Here is a 23,696-nt window from a genome sequence, read left to right on the forward strand (position 1 = left end):
CTTGTGTATTTTGTATGGGTTGGGTCTGGGAGACCGGCGAGATCGATGGTCTCTGACCGATTTGCAAGGTTCCAAAAAAATGAAGAGATTGAATTCCCACCACCTCTGGAGAGTAACCCGCACCAAGATAAAGATGGCGTTATTACAGCCAAGTAGTTAGGGTACCTTCCTAATTATTAGTAACGCATCAGTGTGAGGGTATCAAGTTCTCCACAGAGATATATAATTAAGGTTCATATGGTGCTACCAACTGGTTTGGTTAAGGATATATTGTCAAATCCCCATAGTGAAGGGACAAGAAAAGGAAACCAGTTATGACTAGGGTGCACACAACCCAACTTAAAATATATATTATAAGTTGGGTTGTGTGCACCCTAGTCATAACTGGTTTCCTTTTCTTGTCCCCTCACTATGGGGATTTGACAATAGGTCTCTGACCAATGTTGAATACTTTTGCCATCGATAGGGGGAAGAACCAGATGGTTTCCCACCATCGATGGTTTAGTGCTACCGAATTATAATTTTTTTTGATCACAGGCCCTGTATATGCCTGCAGTGTTACATACATTGCACTGTGTATGAATCAGACTATAGCGTGTAACATGCTACTTATGCCCTCTTCGTGGGCTGGCCACTCTCGTTCTAAAATCAAGAATTTGTAAAGTCGCCTCTAGAAATCCTGCGTTTGCCCCTGAGACAGTTTAGATTAGGTAGTTATAAATTATACTAATTAGCTTTTGTAAGGCAGTGTAGACTAGGTAGAAAAGGTCAGTATCCGGTCTCTAGGTTGACCACACTTAGGTCAACAGTCATTGGGTCGACCACTATTGGTCAACATGCATTAGGTCGACAGTGTTTCTAGGTCGACATGACAAAAGGTCGACATGAATTGTTCACACATTTTTTTTATTTTTTTACTTTTTTATACTTTACGATCCACGTGGACTACAATTGGGAATGGTAACCTGTGCCAAGTGCAGTGGTAGCAGAGCGAGGTGCACTAATTGGGGTTCCTGGTTACTCTACGATGAAAATAACACCAAAAGAAGAAAAAAAACCATCATGTCGACCTTTTGTCATGTCGACCTTGGTCATGCTGACCTAATGCTTGCGTCGACCTATTTTGGGTGGAAAAACACACTACAGGCTGATCCAACTTTGATGTAATGTCCTTAAAACAAGTCAAAATGAGGATCAGTAGTGTGTGTGGCCTCCACGTGCCTGTATGACCTCCCTACAACACCTGGGCATGCTCCTGATGAGGTGGCTTATGGTCTCCTGAGGGATCTCCTCCCAGACCTGGACTAAAGCATCCACCAACTCCTGGACAGTCTGTGGTGCAACATGGCATTGGTGGATGGAGCGAGACATGATGTCCCAGATGTGCTCAATTGGATTCAGGTCTGGGGAACGGGCGGGCCAGTCCATAGCATCAATGCCTTCGTCTTGCAGGAACTGCTGACACACTCCAGCCACATGAGGTCTAGCATTGTCTTGCATTAGGAGGAACCCAGGGCCAACCGCACCAGCATATGGTCTCACAATGGGTCTGAGGATCTCATCTCGGTACCTAATGGCAGTCAGGCTACCTCTGGCGAGCACATGGAGGGCTGTGCGGCCCCAAAAGAAATGCCACCCCACACCATTACTGACCCACTGCCAAACCGGTCATGCTGGAGGATGTTGCAGGCAGCAGAACGTTCTCCTTGGCGTCTCCAGACTCTGTCACGTCTGTCACATGTGCTCAGTGAGAACCTGCTTTCATCTGTGGAGAGCACAGGGCGCCAGTGGCGAATTTGCCAATCTTGGTGTTCTCTGGCAAATGCCAAACGTCCTGCACGGTGTTGGGCTGTAAGCAGAACCCCCACCTGTGGACGTCGGGCATTCGTACCACCCTCATGGAGTCTGTTTCTGATCATTTGAGTAGACACATGCACATTTGTGGCTTGCTGGAGGTCATTTTGCAGGGCTCTGGCAGTGCTCCTCCTGTTCCTCCTTGCACAAAGGCGGAGGTAGCGGTCCTGCTGCTGGGTTGTTGTCCTCCTACGGCCTCCTCCACGTCTCCTGATGTACTGGCCTGTCTCCTAGTAGCGCCTCCATGCTCTAGACCAGTGATTTTCAACCTTTTTTTACTCGCGGCACACCAAACAATATTTTAAAATTGCCAAGGCCCACCATCAGTTCACCCACAGAAAAAAACAAAAAAAACACACATTGGCCCTCACAGTAAAAAACAAATCCACACATACCTTGGCCTACACAGAAAAAACAATCACATTGCTCCCCACATAAATCATGTTGCTCCCTACATAAATCCTATTACTTCCCACATGAATTATTCACATTGTTCCCTCCATAAATCCTATTGCTCCCCACAGGAGAAATAACATAACAAATATTAGCCCCTACTGGTCAGCTGTCCTCCTCTCTGTCCCTCAGTGGTGGAGGTTGTTCATAGTGGAGTGCTGCGAATACTGAGCAGCGGGCGGTCAGGCAGGTGTGGATGTGGGTGGGCAAGGAAAGCTGTGGATGCAGGTGGGAACTGGAAGATGTGTAGGCTGTCTGAGTGGTGAGACGCGGCGCCCGTGACTTATGATATCACACCGCCGCGTCACCAAGGCATAGGTCATGGCCAGAGCATGACTGATCCTCTAAGAAGAGCCCGGGCCAACAGTTCACTCTGAAGGTGCAAGAAGCTGCTCTGGCTCCGCGGCACACCTTGCAACTGGTCGCGGCACACTAGTGTGCCACGGCACACTGGTTGAAAAAGCCTGCTCTAGACACTACGCTGACAGACACAGCAAACCTTCTTGCCACAGCTCGCATTGATGTGCCATCCTGGATGAGCTGCACTACCTGAGCCACTTGTGTGGGTTGTAGACTCCGTCTCATGCTACCACTAGAGTGAAAGCACCGCCAGCTTCCAAAAGTGACCAAAACATCAGCCAGAAAGCATAGGAGCTGAGAAGTGGTCTGTGGTCACCACCTGCAGAACAACTCCTTTATTGGGGGTGTCTTGCTAATTGCCTATAATTTCCACCTGTTGTCTATTCCATTTGCACAACAGCATGTGAAATTGATTGTCAATCAGTGTTGCTTCCTAAGTGGACAGTTTGATTTCACAGAAGTGTGATTGACTTGGAGTTACATTGTGTTGTTTAAGTGTTCCCTTTATTTTTTTAAGCAGTGTATATATATATATATACATATATATATATATATATACATACAAATATATATGTGTGTGTTATGTGTGTCGAGGAGGGGGTGGGGGCAATGGTGGTAGTGGTGGTGGGGACCTGGAAATATCTGTGTACCAGGCCCCAAGATTTCTGTTGCCGGCCCTCCTTCTCTCACAGCTGCTTCTCTCCCCTCCCCGCACGCAGCTGCCAGCCGCCGGGAAGGAGCGATCATCACTGCCTCTCCTCTGCTGTAGCCGCGCCTCCTTGTCTGCCCCCGGCACTGCCCAAATCAGGGGGAGCCGCACCTCAGATCCACCTACTTTCTGTACAGGGCTCAACGGAGGGACCGGTGCTTGTCTAACTGCTCCTCCAGCATTTTTTACCAGTTCCACTTGGATTCGGCTCCCACACACCGTCATCAACGGGACTCTCGCAGCGCAGTCCCTTCCTTCAGCAGCCACCACATAGCAGCCAATGGTTAGTTACCCTCCTTACATAGACTTTGCTGTGTGCTGCTTTTTCCTGCCCACGGTGTGCTCTTTATACAGCTGCTGTCACTGGCTACCCCACAGCTGCAGTGGGGAGAGTAGCGCAAAGGCGGGGAAATCCCTGGGAGTGACTCTGCCTGGCATAAGGGTGTAAAAGGGAGACTCTGCCTGCCTAATGTGTAAAAAGGGGGGTTCTGCTGCCGTAATGTGTAATATTGGGGACTCTACCTGCCGTACTGTGTAAAAAGGGACTCTACCTGCTGTAATGTGTAAAATCGGACTCTACCTGCCGTACTGTGTAAAAGGGGACTCTACCTGCCGTACTGCGTAAAAGGGGACTCTACCTGGAGTAATGTGTGATGGGTGCTCTGCCTGGTGTACTGTGTGACAGGGACTCTACCTGGTGTAATGTGTGACAGGGGTTCTACCTGGTGTAATGTGTGACAGGGGCTGTACCTGGTGTAATGTGTGTAAGTGGCGCTACTGTGCAACGTAATTTGAATAATGGAGACTACTGTACAGCGTAATATGAATTGGTATTATTTGTGGCCATGCCCCTTCCCCATGAAGACACGCCTCTATATTTTTGTCATGCACCTACGCCGCACACTGGCCCTATTTTAAACACTGAGGGGGAAGAGGGGGGACGACTATTCTGTTTCTTGCACACAGCGCTAAAATGTCTACTTACGACACTGGTTTTTCCTTATCCTCAATAACCTTCTATACTATAGAATCAGAGTCAGCAAAGCAGACAAGTCCATTCCACCTTGCAGTGAGCTCTGGTGAATACCTTTAGTGACTTAGGGCAGTGGTTCTCAAACTGTGTGCCTAGGCATGCTGGGGGTTGCGAGTAAAAGGAAGTCTGCATGGTTACACGCAGACCCTTGACTCTCCCCTGCCACAAAACGGGGGGCGACACCACCCATTTTCAGGAATGCGGACCTCCCTCCACCCCCTCCCCGCCCCCTCAATGCCACTGTCAATCAGGAACCTGCGTGCAGCTCCTCAACAGAGCTAATCTCTAAATCAAGCCATTACATTTTGACCCTATAGAAGGCAGTGCCAATACTGACAGGAGTCTGCTCATCAGTATTTATCTTTTGCTAATAGACATAATTTGCCTATCATTTGTACTTGATAGTTTATTCAGCATTCCAGAACACCCAGGATTGTGATAGATAGTATTGTAGCAGTAAGAATGGACATTATTCCAAAATAGCACTATCTATTTGAAACCCTTGTAGTGAAAATCCCATACTCATTGTTTGAACACTCAAAAAGGTTTAATGGTATTTCTCTGGAATGGTATATCTAATACCGCTTTTAGACCAAGTTAAGCAGGTCGGAGCCGGGAGCCCTGACACTGGTGCTACCCGGCTGCGACCCGCGTCAGCCCCCTTTCATACCGGAGTCACCAACCCGGCATATTGCTGGGATGGTGACGTTGCCAGTGACGCGATGGCGGCGGCGCTTGGAGATCACATGATCTCCAAGCACCGCCCACACATAGAGTGTAAATGGGAAGCCGGGTCGTATCGACCGGGCTACCGTTTACACTGCACAGTTTGCCAGGTTGAACATGTGTTCAACCCCGCAAACTTCCCGAGTTGGAATACCAGGACTATTCCAACTCGACCCTTTTAGACAAGCCAGCAACACGGGTTATGCACGTTCATGTGCAATAAACCATGTTACTAGCTGGTGGTGTAAAAGGGGTATTAGTAAGATCTTAGCATCAGTCCTTAAATATCCTATGATAAAAGGTAAAAGAGACTTTCCTGGCATCAGTGTATACCAGTGGTTCTCAAACTGTGTGCTGTGGCACCCTGTGGTGCCTCGGGACACTTGCAGGGGTGCGCTGGGTTGGTGGCCCAGAACCAATTCAAATTATTTATGGACAATGTAAAAAACAAACCAGTGCTTGTGGCTGGCAATCATAAAATATGTGAACAAACAGAAGTGAATCCTGTCCCTCACCAGATAACTGGACCTAAGGAGGACATGCAAACACAACTTACTTATTTTAATATTTTTTTCTGAATTTCTAAATAATACATTTTTGATACTCTAGGGTGCCGTGATTCAAAAAAGTTTGGGAACCACTGGTGTATACTCTGGTCTCTGTTCACACAAATAACAATTGGCACTTACAATAGCTTCACAATGGCCCATAAGTTAGTTGTTAGATAGCAGAACTAAATATTTACATTTTATATATCTTTCATCTATCTGTCCCCAACCTTCAAAACAAATACAGACCTCCTTTGGCCAACATACTGTACTGTACATCATATATTATAGGTGGTACAGGTTGAGTATCCCTTATCCAAAATGCTTGGGACCAGAGGTATTTTGGATATGGGATTTTTCCGTATTTTGGAATAATTGCATACCATAATGAGATATCATGGCAATGGGACCTAAATCTAAGCACATAATGTATTTATGTTTCATATACACCTTATACACACAGCCTGAAGGTAATTTTAGCCAATATTTTTTATAACTTTGTGCATTAAACAAAGTTTGTCTACATTCACACAATTCATTTATGTTTCATATACACCTTATATACACAGTCTGAAGGTCATTTAATACAATATTTTTAATAACTGTGTGTATTAAACAAAGTTTGTGTACATTGAGCCATCAGAAAACAAAGGTTTCACTATCTCACTCTCGCTCAAAAAAGTCCGTATTTCGGAATATTCCGTATTTCGGATATTTGGATATGGGATACTCAACCTGTAGTTTACCCTAGAGAGTCTAAACAAGATTTTCCCTACTACTCCTTCTGTTCTTGAAGCACCTATACATAAAGATCCCTGGACCTTTATTCTGTTATCCTCTCCAAGATTGACATAAATACTTTAAGAAACATATGTCCCATATTCTAGCAGCTGCCAAAAGCGCTTACCCTACCAATTTTTATTTACCCTGTAGTATCACCAACCCCCCCCTCTATTTATGAGTGTAACTCTTTATACTGAGCGTGATACCGTATGTTGACATGTCTACATTCACAATGTTGACTTTGCCAGACTATCAATATTGTTGACAATGCGTTTTTTTTACACAGACTTGTAAACTAACCCTAAACCTAACCACAGACTAATCCAAACCGTCATGCTAAAATTATCTGTCGGCATTCTGTCCATGTTGACATTCAGAATATGGTGACAGTCTAATGGCCGACACCCTGTTTACCAACTTTTTAAACAATTCGGGGCTGATGCAGAGTTGAATATAAGCCTATTTGCAGAACATACATATCTTTAAGTTTTCACGCTGGGCAAGGTCTGGTACCCCAGATACAAGTCACATCCATTTCAATGGCTTCTCTACGTGTGATGGAAGTGCTGTATCTGGGCTGTAACGGAACATTCTTGTGCAGGCAAAATTCCGTGAGAGCATTTTAAAAGAACTGTGGACTATGTAAAGTTGGCTGAAAATGTAAATATGTATCTTTTGCAGCAAGGATGGGACTGGTGCACGTCCGCACTAATGATGATGATGATGACAGCTATCAAACCAAGCATACGGAGAGAAGTGGTCTGTTCATAAAAATGCATACAACTCTGCAATGTGCACACATTTAATTTCATGCACAATATATGGGATTATGGCTGACTTCTGGTGTTCAACTCTGCATCAACAAGCATAACAATACAGGTACACCACCGATTTTCCGGCAACCGATGATCCGGAACCTCTTTTAATCCGGACAATTTTGATTTGTCCGGATTAAAGGGGGTTAGGGACATCCTTTAATCCGGAACATTTTCTGCGCATGGGCGTAACACGCAATACGTGCAAGTGTCAGTGGGTACAGCTTCCACGGACACTGCAGGTGACACAGCAAGCATTAGTGGGGCTGTTATGGCGTCCAAGGTCACAGCAAGTACCTGATACCTGTTTTGCTTATAAACAGTTTTGCATACATTACTGTGTTTATTCATTAATTAATATTATACTGTAGCATATATTTTACTATTTATCGCTTTAGAAATGTTCTGAAGGTGCAAAATTAGTTTCCACCGTTAATCCGGCAAAATCGATAATCCGGCACGGCACTGGAACCGAGGATGCCGGAAAATCGGTGGTGTACCTGTAGTGCACTAACACAAGAGAACGCTGAAATACAAGTTATATGGTTTAATCCAGAAGGGACTATGCACTTCAGAGATCTGGTCACCAGTATGTGACACACTCAATGTTCTGACATCAGAAGAAGTGAAACTTGGAACATAGCTTAACTGACACAATTCATCCATTATTTGGCCATATCCAAAGCTATAGCATTCCAAAGTAACATTTTCTTAGATAAAGCAGCCGTAATACAGGATGGTGGTGCATCTCTAACTTGCATCTCTCAGGCTTTCTCGAACCCAGAGTCCTGTCACTGGTATTCAAGATACAAGAAGATTAATAGATTTATGCACAGTGAAAAATCCTGTTAGCACCACTTCAATCAGTGGGCCTGATGCAGGCAAGTTGGCCATAATTGCTCACACATTGTGTGCATGGAAACAAATCTGTATATTCTCCCACATGCAGAGCTGTGCGTATCTCTGAGGTGCACCTACCCACTATTGGTACTCTGAGTGTGATAGCCATCATCATTATAAGGGAGCACTTGGTGCATATGATATATGATATTTGTATTTATGCTTATGATCAACTCTGCATAGTCTGCTATTCTATTGACTGAACTTTACCTTTATGAGACAGTCCCACTACAGCCACGTAATGCCCCTCCTGCAGCAACAGGATATGTGACTGAACTGCATACAACTCTGTATCGCCCATTCTTACGCTTCCAGAGTGTGCGCAGTGCGAAAACACACAGGATGCAAACAGGCGAATGTCCAACTCTACATCAGGTGCACAGCATTCAGTCATGTAAGGCAGCTTATGTTGCAGGGAATGGGCTCTTTTTCCCAAAGTTGAAGTAGAAGTGATGGTAAGAGTAAACTACATTTTTTACCTTCAAGATTCATATAAAACTGTCAGTTTCAATGTGTGTTATAAATCATTCTAAATAAACCTATTGTAAAATGTAAAGAATTAGTGATTACAAACCAATTGCAAAAATAAAGTTCACAATGTATATGCTAATATGGTTTGGAATGAACTCTTCTCACCGTTATGTGAAATGTGTGTCTTCTGTGCTATGTAAAAGTGAGACAGAATTGGACAGTGTATCCAAATCCTTCTAGCATACAAAGGAATATTAATGTCTTAAAAGACTGCATTAGCATCAACATTCAGCTAGCCACTGAAAGAGTTAATTTTGTACATTTTCCTTGTTTCATGTCTTACCCTTATTTATTGTGTTTATAAAACACAACAATAATTATTTGTTCCATATACGACGTAACACATTACTCTGTCAAACAAGTAGTTTCTGTGGTGTACAATAAGTGTTAATGGGTAGAATATGAGTTATGTATGCGTATATATATATATATATATATATATATATAAAAACAATACTCTCTCTCTGCGCTATTTTGGGAGAACTGATGCAGTTATTAAGGATTTTTCCAACTGGCTGCCTGATTCAACTAAGTTCCTTGCTAGGAGGAACTAAAATAGAGAAATACGTAACAATAGATGAACTGGCGCCAGGGAGTTATATCAACACCCTATTCTATAGAGGCACTAATCATTAGTTCCACATCCTCATAGGTCAAAACAAAATAGTAACATGTTCCATCATAAAAATTTATTACATAAACATAAAAACAAGTCCAATGCTGATGTTTACACAGAAAAGGAGTAGTATATTTCTCCACATATAATTCCGCTTGAGGAGTAGAACAATTGTAGGTAAGTCTCTACAGTCTCCTCTTTATCCTCAGTATGAATTCAAAGGTAACATCAGAGAAGAACACAAATAATCCAACGCGTTTCGTCTTATTATAAGACTTCATCAGGGGTACATCTCAACTGAATGGTAAGTAATGTCAAAATAAGCGGATACAACAACCTGATATAACGATGATGAGAGCTTGAAAAAAGGCCCCTTGTATCAAAGGGATTTTTCTGTTAAACCGTCCGTCAAGCCTCAGAGGTCGACTACTTGGGTGTGAGATCAACAAAACTCAGGTACAGAAAGGATTCACTTAGGTGAATCTCTTGTAGATCAGCAGTGGTAGCCTGGTCTCTGAATAAGCTCTCATGATCGTTATATCGGGTTGTTGGTGCGGGGTGCGAGTCCGGGGTGCGAGACCCCATCATGTCGGCACAGGCCGGCTACCCCAGGGCAGCACACAAGTGAATAAATGTGCATTGCTGACTCCAGAGTGCCATTGGAGAAGTTAGGGGTGTCTCCAAGTAAGCTGGCTCTCAGATGCTGTAGGAGCCATTATCGTGTGGCCTTACACTGGGCTATTAGACCCAGACATATTTGTCATTATTTATGGGGTGGGTTTGGGGTACGATTTTCCCTGTGTTGGTATGGTTGTCCTGCTTCAGGATGGAACACCCTAACACTTTATTAACACTTATGTTTTTCCCTATCACATTGTATATATTTTTGTATTATTTTAATCACACCTCACTTACATAGCACTTATGTGCTTCTTATTAAACCTTACTAATTTTCACTTGTGTGCTGCCTGGGGTAGCCGGCCTGTGCAGACATGGTGGGGTCCCACACCCCGGATCCACACCTAGTATTAGGGACCCCCAATGATGGAGACGCCTTGCCGATCGGCCTGGGGGCTTAACCCTATATCTGCAGATACACGCAACTAAGATCTCCGTATTATCTGATCATAATGTAGTGTTTTTATATATATATATATATATACTAGCTGCTTCATCGCGCCCTACGGGCGCTCTTCACACCGTCGCAAGGGGCTACGCCCCCTTAACCCTTGCATGCCTTTCTGAAGTTCAATATTTGTATTATATAGAGTATTACCTGCATTCCTTTGTTAGTGGTTAAATATTGCACAATGAAAGGGCGTGCGATGGTGAAGGAGGCACAGCCCCTTGCGACGGCGTGAACAGCACCTGCAGGGCACAATGTAGCAGGTGCGGGGGGGGGGGGCTGTGGATGGGGGAGGGTGTCTGTAGATGCTGCGGGTAGAGGGGGGGTGGAAGCGGGGGGGCCCGGATGGGGAAGGGTCGGGAGATGCTGCGGGTGGGGGAGGGGCAGAGGAGTGGGGGCTGCAGATGGGGGATGGCGTCCGGAGGCACTGCCGGTGGGGGAAGGGCAGGGGTGCCAAGGGTGGGAGAGGGGCAGGTGCGGGGATGTTGCGGATGGGTGAAGGGTTCCGGAGGTGCTATGGGATGGGAAGGGGCGGGGGTGGGGTAGGGGGTCCGGAGGTGCCGTGAGTAGGGGAGGGGCAGGTACAGGTGGTGCGGCGGATGGGGAAGGGGGTCCGGAGGTGCTGCAGGTGGCGGAGGGGCAGGGGTGGATGAGGGGGGCACCGCGGATGGAGGAGGGTGTCTGCAGATGCTGCGGGTGGAGGGGGGGCAGGTGTGGGGGGAGACATATATGGGGGGTGGATGGTGGAGGGGGTCTGGAGGTGCTGTGGGTGGTGGAGGGGCGGAGGAGTGGTGTAGGGGGTCTGGAGGCACAGCGTGTGGGGGAGGGGTGGGGTGCCGCATGTGGTAGAGGGGAAGGTGCGGAGGTGTGGTGCATTGGGGAGGGGTCTGGAGGCGCTGCGGGTACTGTACCAGCCAAAAAGGTAGTTGGAGGGTATGCAGTAACAGGGCCAGGACAGGGGTGACAGGGTCAGGACAGGGGTGACCGGGCCAGGACAGGGGTGACAGGGTCAGAATATGGGTGACAGGGTCAGAACAGGGGTGACAGGGCCAGGACAGGGGTGACGGGGCCAGAACAGGGGCGACGGGGCCAGGACAGAAATTACAGGGACAGGATAGGGGTGACATGGCCATGGTAGGGGCGGCAGGACCAGGACAGGGGTGACAGGGCCAGTATAGGGTTGACAGGGCAAGCACAGGGGTGACAGGGCCTGGATAGGGGTGACAGGGCCAGGATAAGGGTGACAGGGCCAGGATAACGGTGACAGGGACATGACAGAACACAGGAGAGATTGGTATTAGGGACAGAACAGTGGTGACAGACAGATGTGTTTTACCGGAGTCACTGCTGCTGGCTGCTGCTGTTCCACTCCAACCTGTTGGGATCTGCTGCTGGTGGAGACTTGGCATGGCTGACTCTCTCAGGCTGGAGTCCTGCTTCCTCTGCCTGTCCGCATCCCTCCCCCCCTCCTCAGTCACACACCGCAGACCTTGAGCAGCTGCCGGGCACTGTGGTAAGGGGAGACTGGGAGTGACTGGTTAGCCCCCAGGAGACGCTGTGGCTGGAGGGAGGAGGGGGTCGGAGCCTGCAAGCAGCGCGGACTTCTGCAGCGCTGCCCGCCAGCTAAAGTGTGTGAAGGAGCTGGGCGCACCTCACTGCGGGCGGCAGCACTGCAGCTAGCGGTGGGGTTGCCGGGGCTGGAGATAACAGAGGCAGTACGGAACCTGCACAGCGGCAGGTGCCCCACAAAACTGCAGCTAAGAAGCGTGGAGTGTGCCAGAAAAGTGACACTACTCCGCGCCAGAGAGACCCTGCTGAGTATGCTGATGTGGGGGGTCAAGCACACAGTGAGCCGGTGCCCGTCTGTCTGTACGGCATACCCTCACACACCCCCACACCTCCCAACCGTCCCGATTTTCGCGGGACAGTCCCATTTTTTAGGGTCTGTCCCGCTGTCCCACCCGTGGGCCACAGTGTCCCGCGGTGGTGGTGGTGTTGGGGGGGGGGGGCAGTTGGGAAGCTCCTGTACTCTCTGTTTTGCTTAGAGCAGCGGTGAATTTAGTGGAGACAGAGGGAGAGGGGGCATCAGGGGGTAAGGATTAAGGGGGGGTTCCAGCAGCAGAGCCGGATTAAGGGGGGGCAGGGGGTACGTACCATGGGCCCCACAGTTTTATGGGGCCCCCTGGCTGGAGTAGCTCTGTCCCAGCTCAGAAGCTCCCCCGTCCTGCCAGCAACAGCGGCAGCATTGTGTTACAGTCAGCACACGCTGCTGCGTATTGGCAGGTCTGTGGTGTTGCAGGGAGGCAGCAGTCTCCCTGCTTTCTTTTGCCTGTGCGGGTGTGTAGGGGGGAGCGACCACCCCCTCTGGATTTACCTCTAGCTGAGGGGCCAAAATTCCATGAAAAAAAAATTGCATGGAATTTGCATAAGGGGCGTGGCTTCGCGGGCGCGATTAGGCCACGCCCCCAATCCCACAGCAGGCACAACAATGAGATAGGGCCCCTTGTCTTAAGTGCCCTGGGACCCCAGACTCATAATCTGCCCCTGGGGGCATGCCAGCAGCTCACAGAGCGCTGGGCATGCCCCCTCACTGACGAAAACGGGTGCCCTCCCGTGAAGCCACGCCCCTTTCGTTGACCACGCCCCTTTTCGCCGTGTGGTGTTTTGTGTGTGTGTGTCCCTCCTTCTGTCTGAAGAAAGCTGGGAGGTATGCACCCCTGCCTGTGCCATGCCCATACCATCTGCTTCTGCTGCTGGTCTCCTATAGATTTGCCCAGTTCTGTGACTCATTTGAATAACTCCACCCACCACTGTAACTCCGCCCAGCGTTACAGCACAGAGTCACAGATTAAGGCAAATATATAGGAGATGTTAAAAAAACAAAATAATCCTGTTTTGCGCAATGAAAGTAAAATACCAGAAGCATCCTTATATTAGTGCAGCACTCCTCTTTAGGCTCTTCCCGCCATAGCCCAATCTAAAACATCAAACACAAGAAAATGGAGGTGCACAATGGTGAAAGTACATTTTCAACAGCTCTCCTTTACTTAAATGATTAAAACCACTCACATGTACCAAATGTGATATCACAACAATATCACATATAGTGTTTATTTAAAACAAGACAGCCCAGTTACAGTCACCAACAACTGACGTTCACACTGCAATCCAGGCATCGCTACCAGATTCCGTGACGTCACTGCGAAGACAGCCAATATCGAAACGCATTTGGGGCGGTGACAGATGGAGACACTGACGCGGTGACTTCACACACACACATATATATTATACACTAGCATTTGTCCGCATCGATGTCTGCTTTTGCTCAGTCACAAAATTTCTTTGAAAACAATATTTGCAGTTTTTCCTTCAGGCATTAACACAAAAATTGCTTGGGGCTACTAACTCAAAAGCAAGCCATGTAAAGCTACTCATGGGAGAAGCAGCTGGTCCTGAGATCTATGCCTGCAGCCCTGACCATTTGCCCCTCCAACTTGTTGATCATCATAGTGTTACAGACGCTTACAGGAAACTGCAGATGCTTGAATAGAAAAGGAAAATTGTTGGGATATGGGATATACGTAGTATAAACACAGTCTCACCTGCACCACATCCCATTAGAATCTCTGCCTCAGCTAGGTTCCTTTACAGAGCAGTCACTTTAAGGGCCTAATTCAGACCTGGTAGCAAGCAGGTAGTCGCTGCTGCTGCGACCAGGTAGTCGCCGCCTACAGGGGGAGGGGATAATCGCTGTGCAGGGGTGCGATCACATGTGCAGAGAGCTGCACAAACAAAAGTTTGTGCAGTCTCTGCACAGCTCAGGACTTACTCTTCCAGTGCGATGATCTGGCCCGCGGCTGATGTCAGGAACCCTCCCTTCAAACAGCTGGACATGCCTGCGTTTCTCCGGACACTCCTAGGAAACGGTCAGTTGACACCCACAAACGGCCTCTTCCTGTAAATCTTCTTGCAATCGCTGGTGCGATCACTTTCTTCGGCCATCCCGTCGCTGTCCAGCACTCCCCGTCGCTGGGGGAACCTCGCACCTGCGCATTGCGGTGCATACACATGTGCAGTTCATACCCGATCGCAGCTGAGCGAAAACGCACAGCAGTGATCGGGTCTGAATGACCCCCTATGTCGGGTTCTGTTGCATAACTTGGGTGGAGTCAAATTCTGCAGAACCATGGTTGGGACACCCACTTTCAGTACGCCGATCGTCAAGTGTCTGTTTTTTCTTTTATTGCTCCTCTCCATGATGTCACTTTGAGATCACACATACCTCAGTTTCTTTCTAGATCGCTAAGCTATACATTAGTGAAAATGCAATCCAAATTCACCGAGTTTTTGCGTGATGCCGAAATTAACAGGAGTACAGACAAAAGTTTTTTTTTTCATCTCCATAGTTCTTAAACAGTCCCTAGAGTTATATTTCTCCCCCCAAAAAACTCTAATTGCTATGTACAGACACAACTCTTACAGTTATATTACTGTATATACTGTATATATATATATATATATATATATACATATATATATATATATATATATATACACAAATGTTATGCAAGCCCGGCACTCTATATAAATGATGTACACAACCCCGGTGCTGTCCAAAAGGAATAAACAATGTGTTGCTGCGAGAGGCAGCACTCAGAGGACTTCTCATAAAGAAACACACTGCACTTGTGGTTGTGCAGTGTGTTTCTTCATGAGAAGTCCTCTGAGTGCCGCCTCTCGCAGCAACACATTATATATATATATATATATATATATATATAGCGCATTTGTAAAGACAATTCTTAGTAAATGCGTGATTTTCACTGATACCAATGGGGGGTCATTCCGACATGTTCGCATGCAGCGGTTCTTCGCTGCGGTGTGGGCGGGTCGTAAATGCGCACGTGCGTCGTTGCCGGGCAATGACGCCGCCAGTGAGAAATGTGATCGCAGTGGCGATCGCAAGAAGACGGACAGGTGGGAGGCATACCGGGGCGGATACTCACCGTTATCCAGGCAAGGTGATTCCAACGCAGGCGTGTCGAGGTGTTTGGAGGGCGGATGTCTGACGTCAGGACCGGGACCTTCATCGCTGGATCTGTCGCACTGGGTGAGTAACTGCAGCCCTTTACTTGAAGCTTTTTTAGCATAGCAGGGCTGCACAAGTGATCGCAGCCCTGCTATGCTAAAATACACTCCCCCATAGGCGACGTCAGGTTGATCGCACAAGCAGCAAAAAGTTGCTACGTGCGATCAACTGGGAATGACCCCCAATGTTATTTTTGCAATGTTATATATACTGTGAATCTATCTATCCGTATAAACATCTATGTATATATACACCTATATATATATATATATATATATGGGATGCAGTCAATTTACCGACAATCAAAATTCCGACGGTCGAAATCCCGACAGCAATTGACCGACGGTCAAAATCCCGACAAGGTCAAAATCCCGACAAGGTCAAAATACCGACATGTAAAATGTCGACAGGTCAAAATGCTGACATGAGGGTTTTTTTTTTTTTTTTTATTGAAACCGACTTGTTCATACTTCACCATCCCAGTGGACCTGGAGGGGGAATATAATAGTGCGCGAGGCACCGTGACTGAAGTGCGAGCCATGCGATGGGACGCAGTACACTTATATGGTGTCCACGTCGACCTATGTTGACATACACATCAAAAATAATGGAAAACTCATGTCGGCATTTTGACATGTCAACATTTTACATGTCGGTATTTTGACCTTGTCGGTATTTTAAATGTCGGTATGTTGTCCATGTCTGGATTTTGACCGTCGGTCAATTGATGTCGGGATTTTCACCGTCGAGATTTTGATTGTAGGTATTTTCATTCCGATCCCATATATGTATATATATATATATATATATATATATATATATACTGCTCAAAAAAATAAAGGGAACACTAAAATAACACATCCTAGATCTGAATGAGTGAAATATTCTTATTAAATACTTTGTTCTTTACATAGTTGAATGTGCTGACAACAAAATCACACAAAAATGATCAATGGAAATCAAATTTATTAACCCATGGAGGTCTGGATTTGGAGTCACACTCAAAATTAAAGTGGAAAAATAAGTCAAAATGAGGCTCAGTAGTGTGTGTGGCCTCCACATGCTTGTATGACCTCCCTACAACACCTGGGCATGCTCCTGATGAGGTGGCGGATGGTTTCCTGAGGGATCTCCTCCCAGACCTGGACTAAAGCATCCGCCAACTCCTGGACAGTCTGTGGTGCAACGTGGCGTTGGTGGATGGAGCGAGACATGATGTTCCAGATGTGCTCAATTGGATTCAGGTCTGGGGAACGGGCGGGCCAGTCCATAGCATCAATGCCTTCGTCTTGCAGGAACTGCTGACACACTCCAGCCACATGAGGTCTAGCATTGTCTTGCATTAGGAGAAACCCAGGGCCAACCGCACCAGCATATGGTCTCACAAGGGGTCTGAGGATCTCATCTCGGTACCTAATGGCAGTCAGGCTACCTCTGGCGAGCCCATGGAGGGCTGTGCAGGCCCCCAAAGAAATGCCACCCCACACCATTACTGACCCACTGCCAAACCGGTCATGCTGGAGGATGTTGCAGGCAGCAGAACATTCTCCTTGGCATCTCCAGACTCTGTCATGTCTGTCACATGTGCTGAGTGAGAACCTGCTTTCATCTGTGAAGAGCACAGGGCGCCAGTGGCGAATTTGCCAATCTTGATGTACTCTGGCAAAGGCCAAACGTCATGCACGGTGTTGGGCTGTAAGCACAAACCCCCCCCCCCCCCCCCCCCCCGTGGACGTCGGGTCCTCATACCACCCTCATGGAGTCTGTTTCTGATCGTTTGAGTAGACACATGCACATTTGTGGCTTGCTGGAGGTCATTTTGCAGGGCTCTGGCAGTGCTCCTCCTGTTCCTCCTTGCACAAAGGTGTAGGTTGCGGTCCTGCTGCTGGGTTGTTGCCCTCCTACGGCCTCCTCCACGTCTCCTGATGAACTGGCCTGTCTCCTGGTAGCGCCTCCATGCTCTGGACACTACGCTGACAGACACAGCAAACCTTCTTGCCACAGCTCGCATTGATGTGCCATCCTGGATGAGCTGCACAACCTGAGCCACTTGTGTGGGTTGTAGGGAGGTCATTAAGGCACGTGGAGGCCACACACACTACTGAGCCTCATTTTGACTTGTTTTAAGGACATTACATCAAAGTTGGATCAGCCTGTAGTGTGCTTTTCCACTTTAATTTTGAGTGTGACTCCAAATCCAGACCTCCATGGGTTAATAAATTTGATTTCCATTGATCACTTTTGTGTGATTTTGTTGTCAGCACATTCAACTATGTAAAGAACAAAGTATTTAATAAGAATATTTCATTCATTCAGATCTAGGATGTGTTATTTTAGTGTTCCCTTTATTTTTTGAGCAGTGTATATATATATATATATATATATATATATATAGTGATATAATAGGTGGAAATTGGTTAAAGAAAAAGCCTTTTGCCCATTGATAATCCAGATGCTAACGGCAGGATGCACCAACCTGTAATTTGCGGTAAAAAACCTCCAAAAATGAAGTTTTCTGAGGTTTGGTCAGTTACCGCAAATGCACCAAGCTCCAGAATGTGATATATTCCAGTGCCTGGACCCAAGGTATTAACCAATAAAAGCCTATGGGCTTCTTATCCCCTTGCCCTCATAGTGTGATCCAATCAGACCCCTCTCAGCACGCCTCGTGGTGTGTCATGCGATGGACTCCAGGGTCGCAAACTTGGAAGTCTGCACAGTGCAAAGGACAGGCCTCATCGGGAGAGCTTTTCTTTGGTGAAATAGTTATGCATACAGCGTTAGTAAATACCGATATGCATGTGATGAGTGGTGGGATGCGCAATGCATCTCATCCTAAGTGAGCAAACAAATTAAGTTTATCATTTAATTATTGCAAACAATAACAATTATAAGGTTGTTACTACTACTACTACTACTACTACTACTACTACTAATAATAATAATAATAATGCACACACATTTGCCGAATCACAATGAGCTTATTTTTGTCTTTACCCTGGGGTGCCTCAGGACACTTGCAGGGGTGCATTGGTCAATGTAATAGGCAAAACCAGTGCTGGTGGCTGTCAGTTATAATATATGTGGGCAAACAGAGGCAAATCTTGTCCCTCACCACACAAGTGACACTAAGGATGACATATAAACACAATTTACTTAGTTTAATATTTTTTTCCTAAATTTCTCAATAAGAAACGTTTGGCCTAGGGGTGCCATGAAAAAAAAATCTGATGCTCTAGGGTGCCGTGATTCAATACAGTTTGTAACCACTGACCTATACCTTAACAAATGCCTGTAACACCTTCGCCCAATAGGTGTGCCACTTTATGTTTACTATTAGATAACCCCTTAGCAACTGCATGTTTAGTCCCTAAGACCCAGCTGGGTTACCAAATGTGCCTTTTTAGGTCTTACATCATTTTGATTTTTTTATATTGAGTGCTGTCTACATACTTTCCAATATGAGTGAGTGACAGTACTTGTTTTGCCAAAGTTTCTCCTGGATTCCAGCTGCTGCATACACAATAGACTTATTCCAAGCAACATCTGTTCCTATCAAAACATAGCCCTTTTCCTTCTCTACCGGCACTGTGTACCCCAGATCCACTGTAATCCAACCAATAACGCTGGCTCATGATGTACCTACCTGTGTTTGTGTATGTGTATGGTAGTTTGCATTTGTGTGATCTCACTACCCTGCCAGTATCAGTGTATAAATCACTGTGATGCAAATATGTATAAGTATTATCAGTGTATCTCTTAGTGCAATTTTTTTGGACAGACTAACTTTTGCTATTATTATTTACAATATTGCTACATACATTTGCTTGCTTACTTACTTTGCCCATTAGTTATGTTTTTCCATAATAAGTAATATGGACAGACATAACTCTGATGCAAAGTCACACGCGAATTTACTGATTACACTCAGCAGCATACAGTAACTACAACACACTAAGCTTGATGCAGATCTCCGAATATCCCTTTGATTTAAAGCCACCAATCCCTTGTACCTGCACAAGACTTACCCATTTTCTTGAAGGTCCTTAGCCCATGGCTGCTGGCACATTGAACCTCTTGTTCCACCACCTCTTCAGGATCTTGCTGGTACTTCTTCTGTTTTCCCCTGCAAATCGTATTCCAGAAGCCAGGCATTTCATGCCCTTACTGTGCCCTCCTGGAAGGCCACCCCCCAGCTCCGTCACTTCTGTAGCTGTGTGCCTCGGCTTTACTCTGCAGTCCCAATGCTCTGTCTTATCACAGTGTGTCTATAGCCAGCTCTCAACCTTCTTGTGACACATATTAAAAGCCTTTGCTTTCATTCCCTGTCTCCAAAGCCTTTGTGTGTGAGACTAAGCAGCCCTCAGCCCAGCCTCCTTCCCTCGCTCCTCCTTAGCACTGATTTTCAGGCTTTGGCTGGGCTTCCTACCCTGGAGTCGCATTTCACTGCCAGAGTCACTTAAAGTTAAAGCCCATGAATAAGTAGCAGGGATTGAGCTTAGATCAGAGATAGATAGATAGATAGATAGATAGATAGATAGATAGATAGATAGATAGATAGATAGATAGATAGATAGATAGATAGATAGATAGATAGATAGATACTGTAAATAGAATAGATAGCTCTATATAGATACTGTAAATAGATTAGATAGATAGATAGATAGATAGATAGATAGATAGATAGATAGATAGATGATAGATAGATAGATAGATAGATAGATAGATAGATAGATAGATAGATACTGTAAATAGATTACATAGATAGATAGATAGATAGATACTGTAAATAGATTACATAGATAGATAGATAGATAGATAGATAGATAGATAGATAGATAGATAGATACTGTAAATAGAATAGATAGCTATATAAATACTGTAGATAGATAGATAGATAGATAGATAGATAGATAGATAGATAGGTAGATAGATCATATTTAAAACATATTAGCAACGGTGTACAAGATCTAGCAAATAATTTAGAGTGCTTGCCTAAAATTGTAATAAAAAACAAGAAACAACATACACAAGCAATCCTTAGTATATTATATTAATAATTCGTATTGATATTAGAGGTCCTGATCTGAAAAGGTAATGTACAAATCTGTATTTAAAAAAACAAACATTTTTTAATCTTTTGATGCCATGCTGCAATTTCTGGGTACTTGCGCTTGTTTTTCCTGGATATACACATGGGGGAGCAAAACTCTGTTCCTAGCAAAAAGGAAGTGAATCAATGTTTTCATTTGAGGATCAAACTAATTGAATTCATGTCAGAGGGTGAAGAAAGCACATTAGGGAGGTGTAGCTGGTAAGGAGCGAGGTGCATTGTTTCTGATTTACTGTATGACTCTCACAACATAAAACAAGTCCAACTTGCTGTCATACAAAAAAGTCACAATATGCAGACAGGTATTTCCTGAATAGCAGGGTCAGACCTTTATAAATAAATAAATAAATAAATAAAAGTATTAGGAAATCCACCAATATGATAGACCCACTGCAGGGGTAAAAAAAAAAAAAGTGTTGCCAGCAGCAGGTAAGTGGTGAACAACATGCCATAAAGAGGCGCTAGTCAGAAATATCCTATGATCTTGGTAATACACCGTTAGGTACTCTGGGTTTGACAGTCTCTGACTCAGCAATGAGATATACAATGCATACTGTAAGAACACACTAAAGGGGTATCCAATTGCAGCCGATTCATTTTAAATTGGTGAAAATGGTTGGATATCGCAATTAATTACCGATGGTCAACATCGCGGTATCCTATTACAAGCCGTTTTCATCGTCCAAAAATGGACCCGTGATCACATGAAAACACATAGGATCGGGGGATATATCCCCAATCCTATGTGTTATCGCGACTCTGGCAGCCGTTTATCACAGATTTTGCTTTGGGAACATAATCTCAGAATCAGAAGCAGCTTTATTGGTCAGGTATACTTGCGTATACTAGGAATTTGTCTTCGGTTTGCTATACAACAGGCAAGTAGGTAACAGGTAAGCAGGTTGGGTGGCAAGTAAAGTCATACAGATAGGTATACCGTAGGGACACAAGTGAGTTACATGTACGTCTAGTCAGTCAATGTTCAGGAGTTCAGCAGGTGGACCGCTTGGGGAAAGAAACTTTTGAGGCTTCTGGTGGACCCGGTGGGTACGCGGGCCTGAAGGAAGCAAGTTAAACATGTTGTAGCCGGGGTGTAGCTGGTCCTTTTCTATCTTCATCGACAGTGATAAAGCTGATTATCTTTACAGGAATGAAAACTATACCTAAACCTTTAGGCGCTGTGGCCGCTATACTTAATTCACACTACGCACCTTTTACGCTCTTAGTGTAAAAGGGTTCCGTAATGTACGGACTTTGCGTACACACGCTGCGCTGACGGTACAAAGTACTCGCAGCGCATACACACCCAGAGATACACTTTAAACCTTCTACAGCAATGCTATGCAATAATAGTACACTTTAAACCTTAGCAGGGCAATGAGCACACGACACCAATTGTGATTAACCGCTGGGTTCCGACACCACAGTGGATTATTTCTGAAAGGGGGTTTACAATACAAATTATACACTACAATACAAGACAATATGTATAACAGAATAATGGCTACAGTCAATGTACATACGTGAGAATATTCGCATGCGCTTCCTGGTCCAGTCCTCCGTAATCAAATAGATAACGTTGTGAGTCTTGTGTCTGGCCGGCCTGCAGCAGGCTTTATTTATACAAGTCTTCCAAAAGCAATACAATGGATACTGTAATCCCTTTGTCCATTGGACACAGGGATGCACTTTTACAGTACAGGAGAGGTCATAGGTTGATTTGAAAAGGTAGGCAATGTCTTTCTCAACTGCTCTTGTGGGTGGTCTCCTCTGGATTCCCGCCACATACATAATATACAGTAAATACAGTTTATATCTATATTCTGCTTCTGCACATAACTATCCGCAGGAACATGCGATCTTCCGCAGACCAACACCGGAATGTTTCCCTTAAAATACCCTACAGCTGGATACCAAATACCACCTTATAACCTTAGTCTGTCCCCTCTTATCCTGTAAAGGTGAATCCCTTTGTTCTGCAACCATTTAAACAGCTATAACTTTCTGATGTGGTGCAAGGAGACTATGTGTACATTGTGCACTATTTGGATTAAATGTGTGATGTGTTTTGATGGCTCTCCATGCGTACACAAACTCTGCCGTACATACCCATACCACGTGCCGATGCGCAGGTCCGCGGGAGCGACCATACGCAAATTGCGGATATGTGCACGCACGGCAGAACGAGTGCACGCGCAGTGGGCATGTGTGTGCAGTTTATACGTGCTGTGTGTTCTTCAATATTTTTCGACTTTGACAACAGCTTTTTAGCTCTGGACAGGTACAGGTCCTGGACTGAGGGAAGGTCGGCCCCGATGATTCTGTTCCTCGCGCTCGCGGAGCCGTACCATACCAGTATCGGGGAGCACAGTACCGACTCCACAATCGCGGAGTAAAAGAGGAGTAGAAGCTTCTGTGGGATATTGAACTTCCTTAGTTGCCTGAGGAAGAACAACCTCTGCTGCACTTTCCAGACAGTGGCATCAGCGTTGGACCCCCATTTAAGGTCCCGGGAGATTATGATCCCTAGGAACTTGAAGGAGTCCACTAGCGATGCCACACTGTCAGCAATCGTTAGTGGAGGTGCACTAGCTGACTTCTTCCTGAAGTCCACTATCATCTCGACAGTTTTGAGGGGGTTGAGCTCAAGGTTGTTTTGGCTGCACCACTGGACCAACCGGTCTACTTCTCGTTTATAGGACGATTTGTCCCCATCCTTGTTGATGCCAATGACAGTGGTGTCGTCTGCAAATTTGATGATCTTTACTGATTGCGCCTTTGAGGTGCAGTCATTTGTGTACAGGGAGAAGAGCATAGGTGAGAGGACACAGCCCAGAGAGCCCCTGTACTAATGGACCGCGCTTGAGAGGTGAATTACCCCGCTTTCACTGCCTGTGTCCTATCTGTTAGGAAGTCTACTATCCAGGAAAAGGTAGCTTCTGGGACCCCTAGGCAAAGTAATTTGGGATGGAGGATGCTGGGGAGGATTGTATTGAAGGTCGAGCTGAAATCAACAAACAGGACCCTCGCGTAGGTACCG

The 23,696-nt window shown here is 45.8% G+C and overlaps 1 protein-coding gene across 1 annotated transcript in view; it reads right to left on the bottom strand.

The window, feature by feature from the left end:
- Nucleotides 1-19,948, bottom strand: part of PLCD3 (phospholipase C delta 3) — a 137,911-nt gene extending 117,963 nt beyond the window's left edge. Inside the window, exon 1 of the mRNA XM_063959984.1 lies at nucleotides 19,572-19,948. Coding sequence (XP_063816054.1) covers nucleotides 19,572-19,698 — 127 coding nt within the window. The 5' untranslated portion in view covers nucleotides 19,699-19,948. The remainder of the gene's footprint in view (nucleotides 1-19,571) is intronic.
- Between the last annotated feature and the right edge of the window lie 3,748 nt (nucleotides 19,949-23,696).

The sequence above is a fragment of the Pseudophryne corroboree genome, chromosome 3 (assembly GCF_028390025.1).
Source record: "Pseudophryne corroboree isolate aPseCor3 chromosome 3, aPseCor3.hap2, whole genome shotgun sequence".
In the NCBI taxonomy this organism is placed as follows: domain Eukaryota; kingdom Metazoa; phylum Chordata; class Amphibia; order Anura; family Myobatrachidae; genus Pseudophryne; species Pseudophryne corroboree.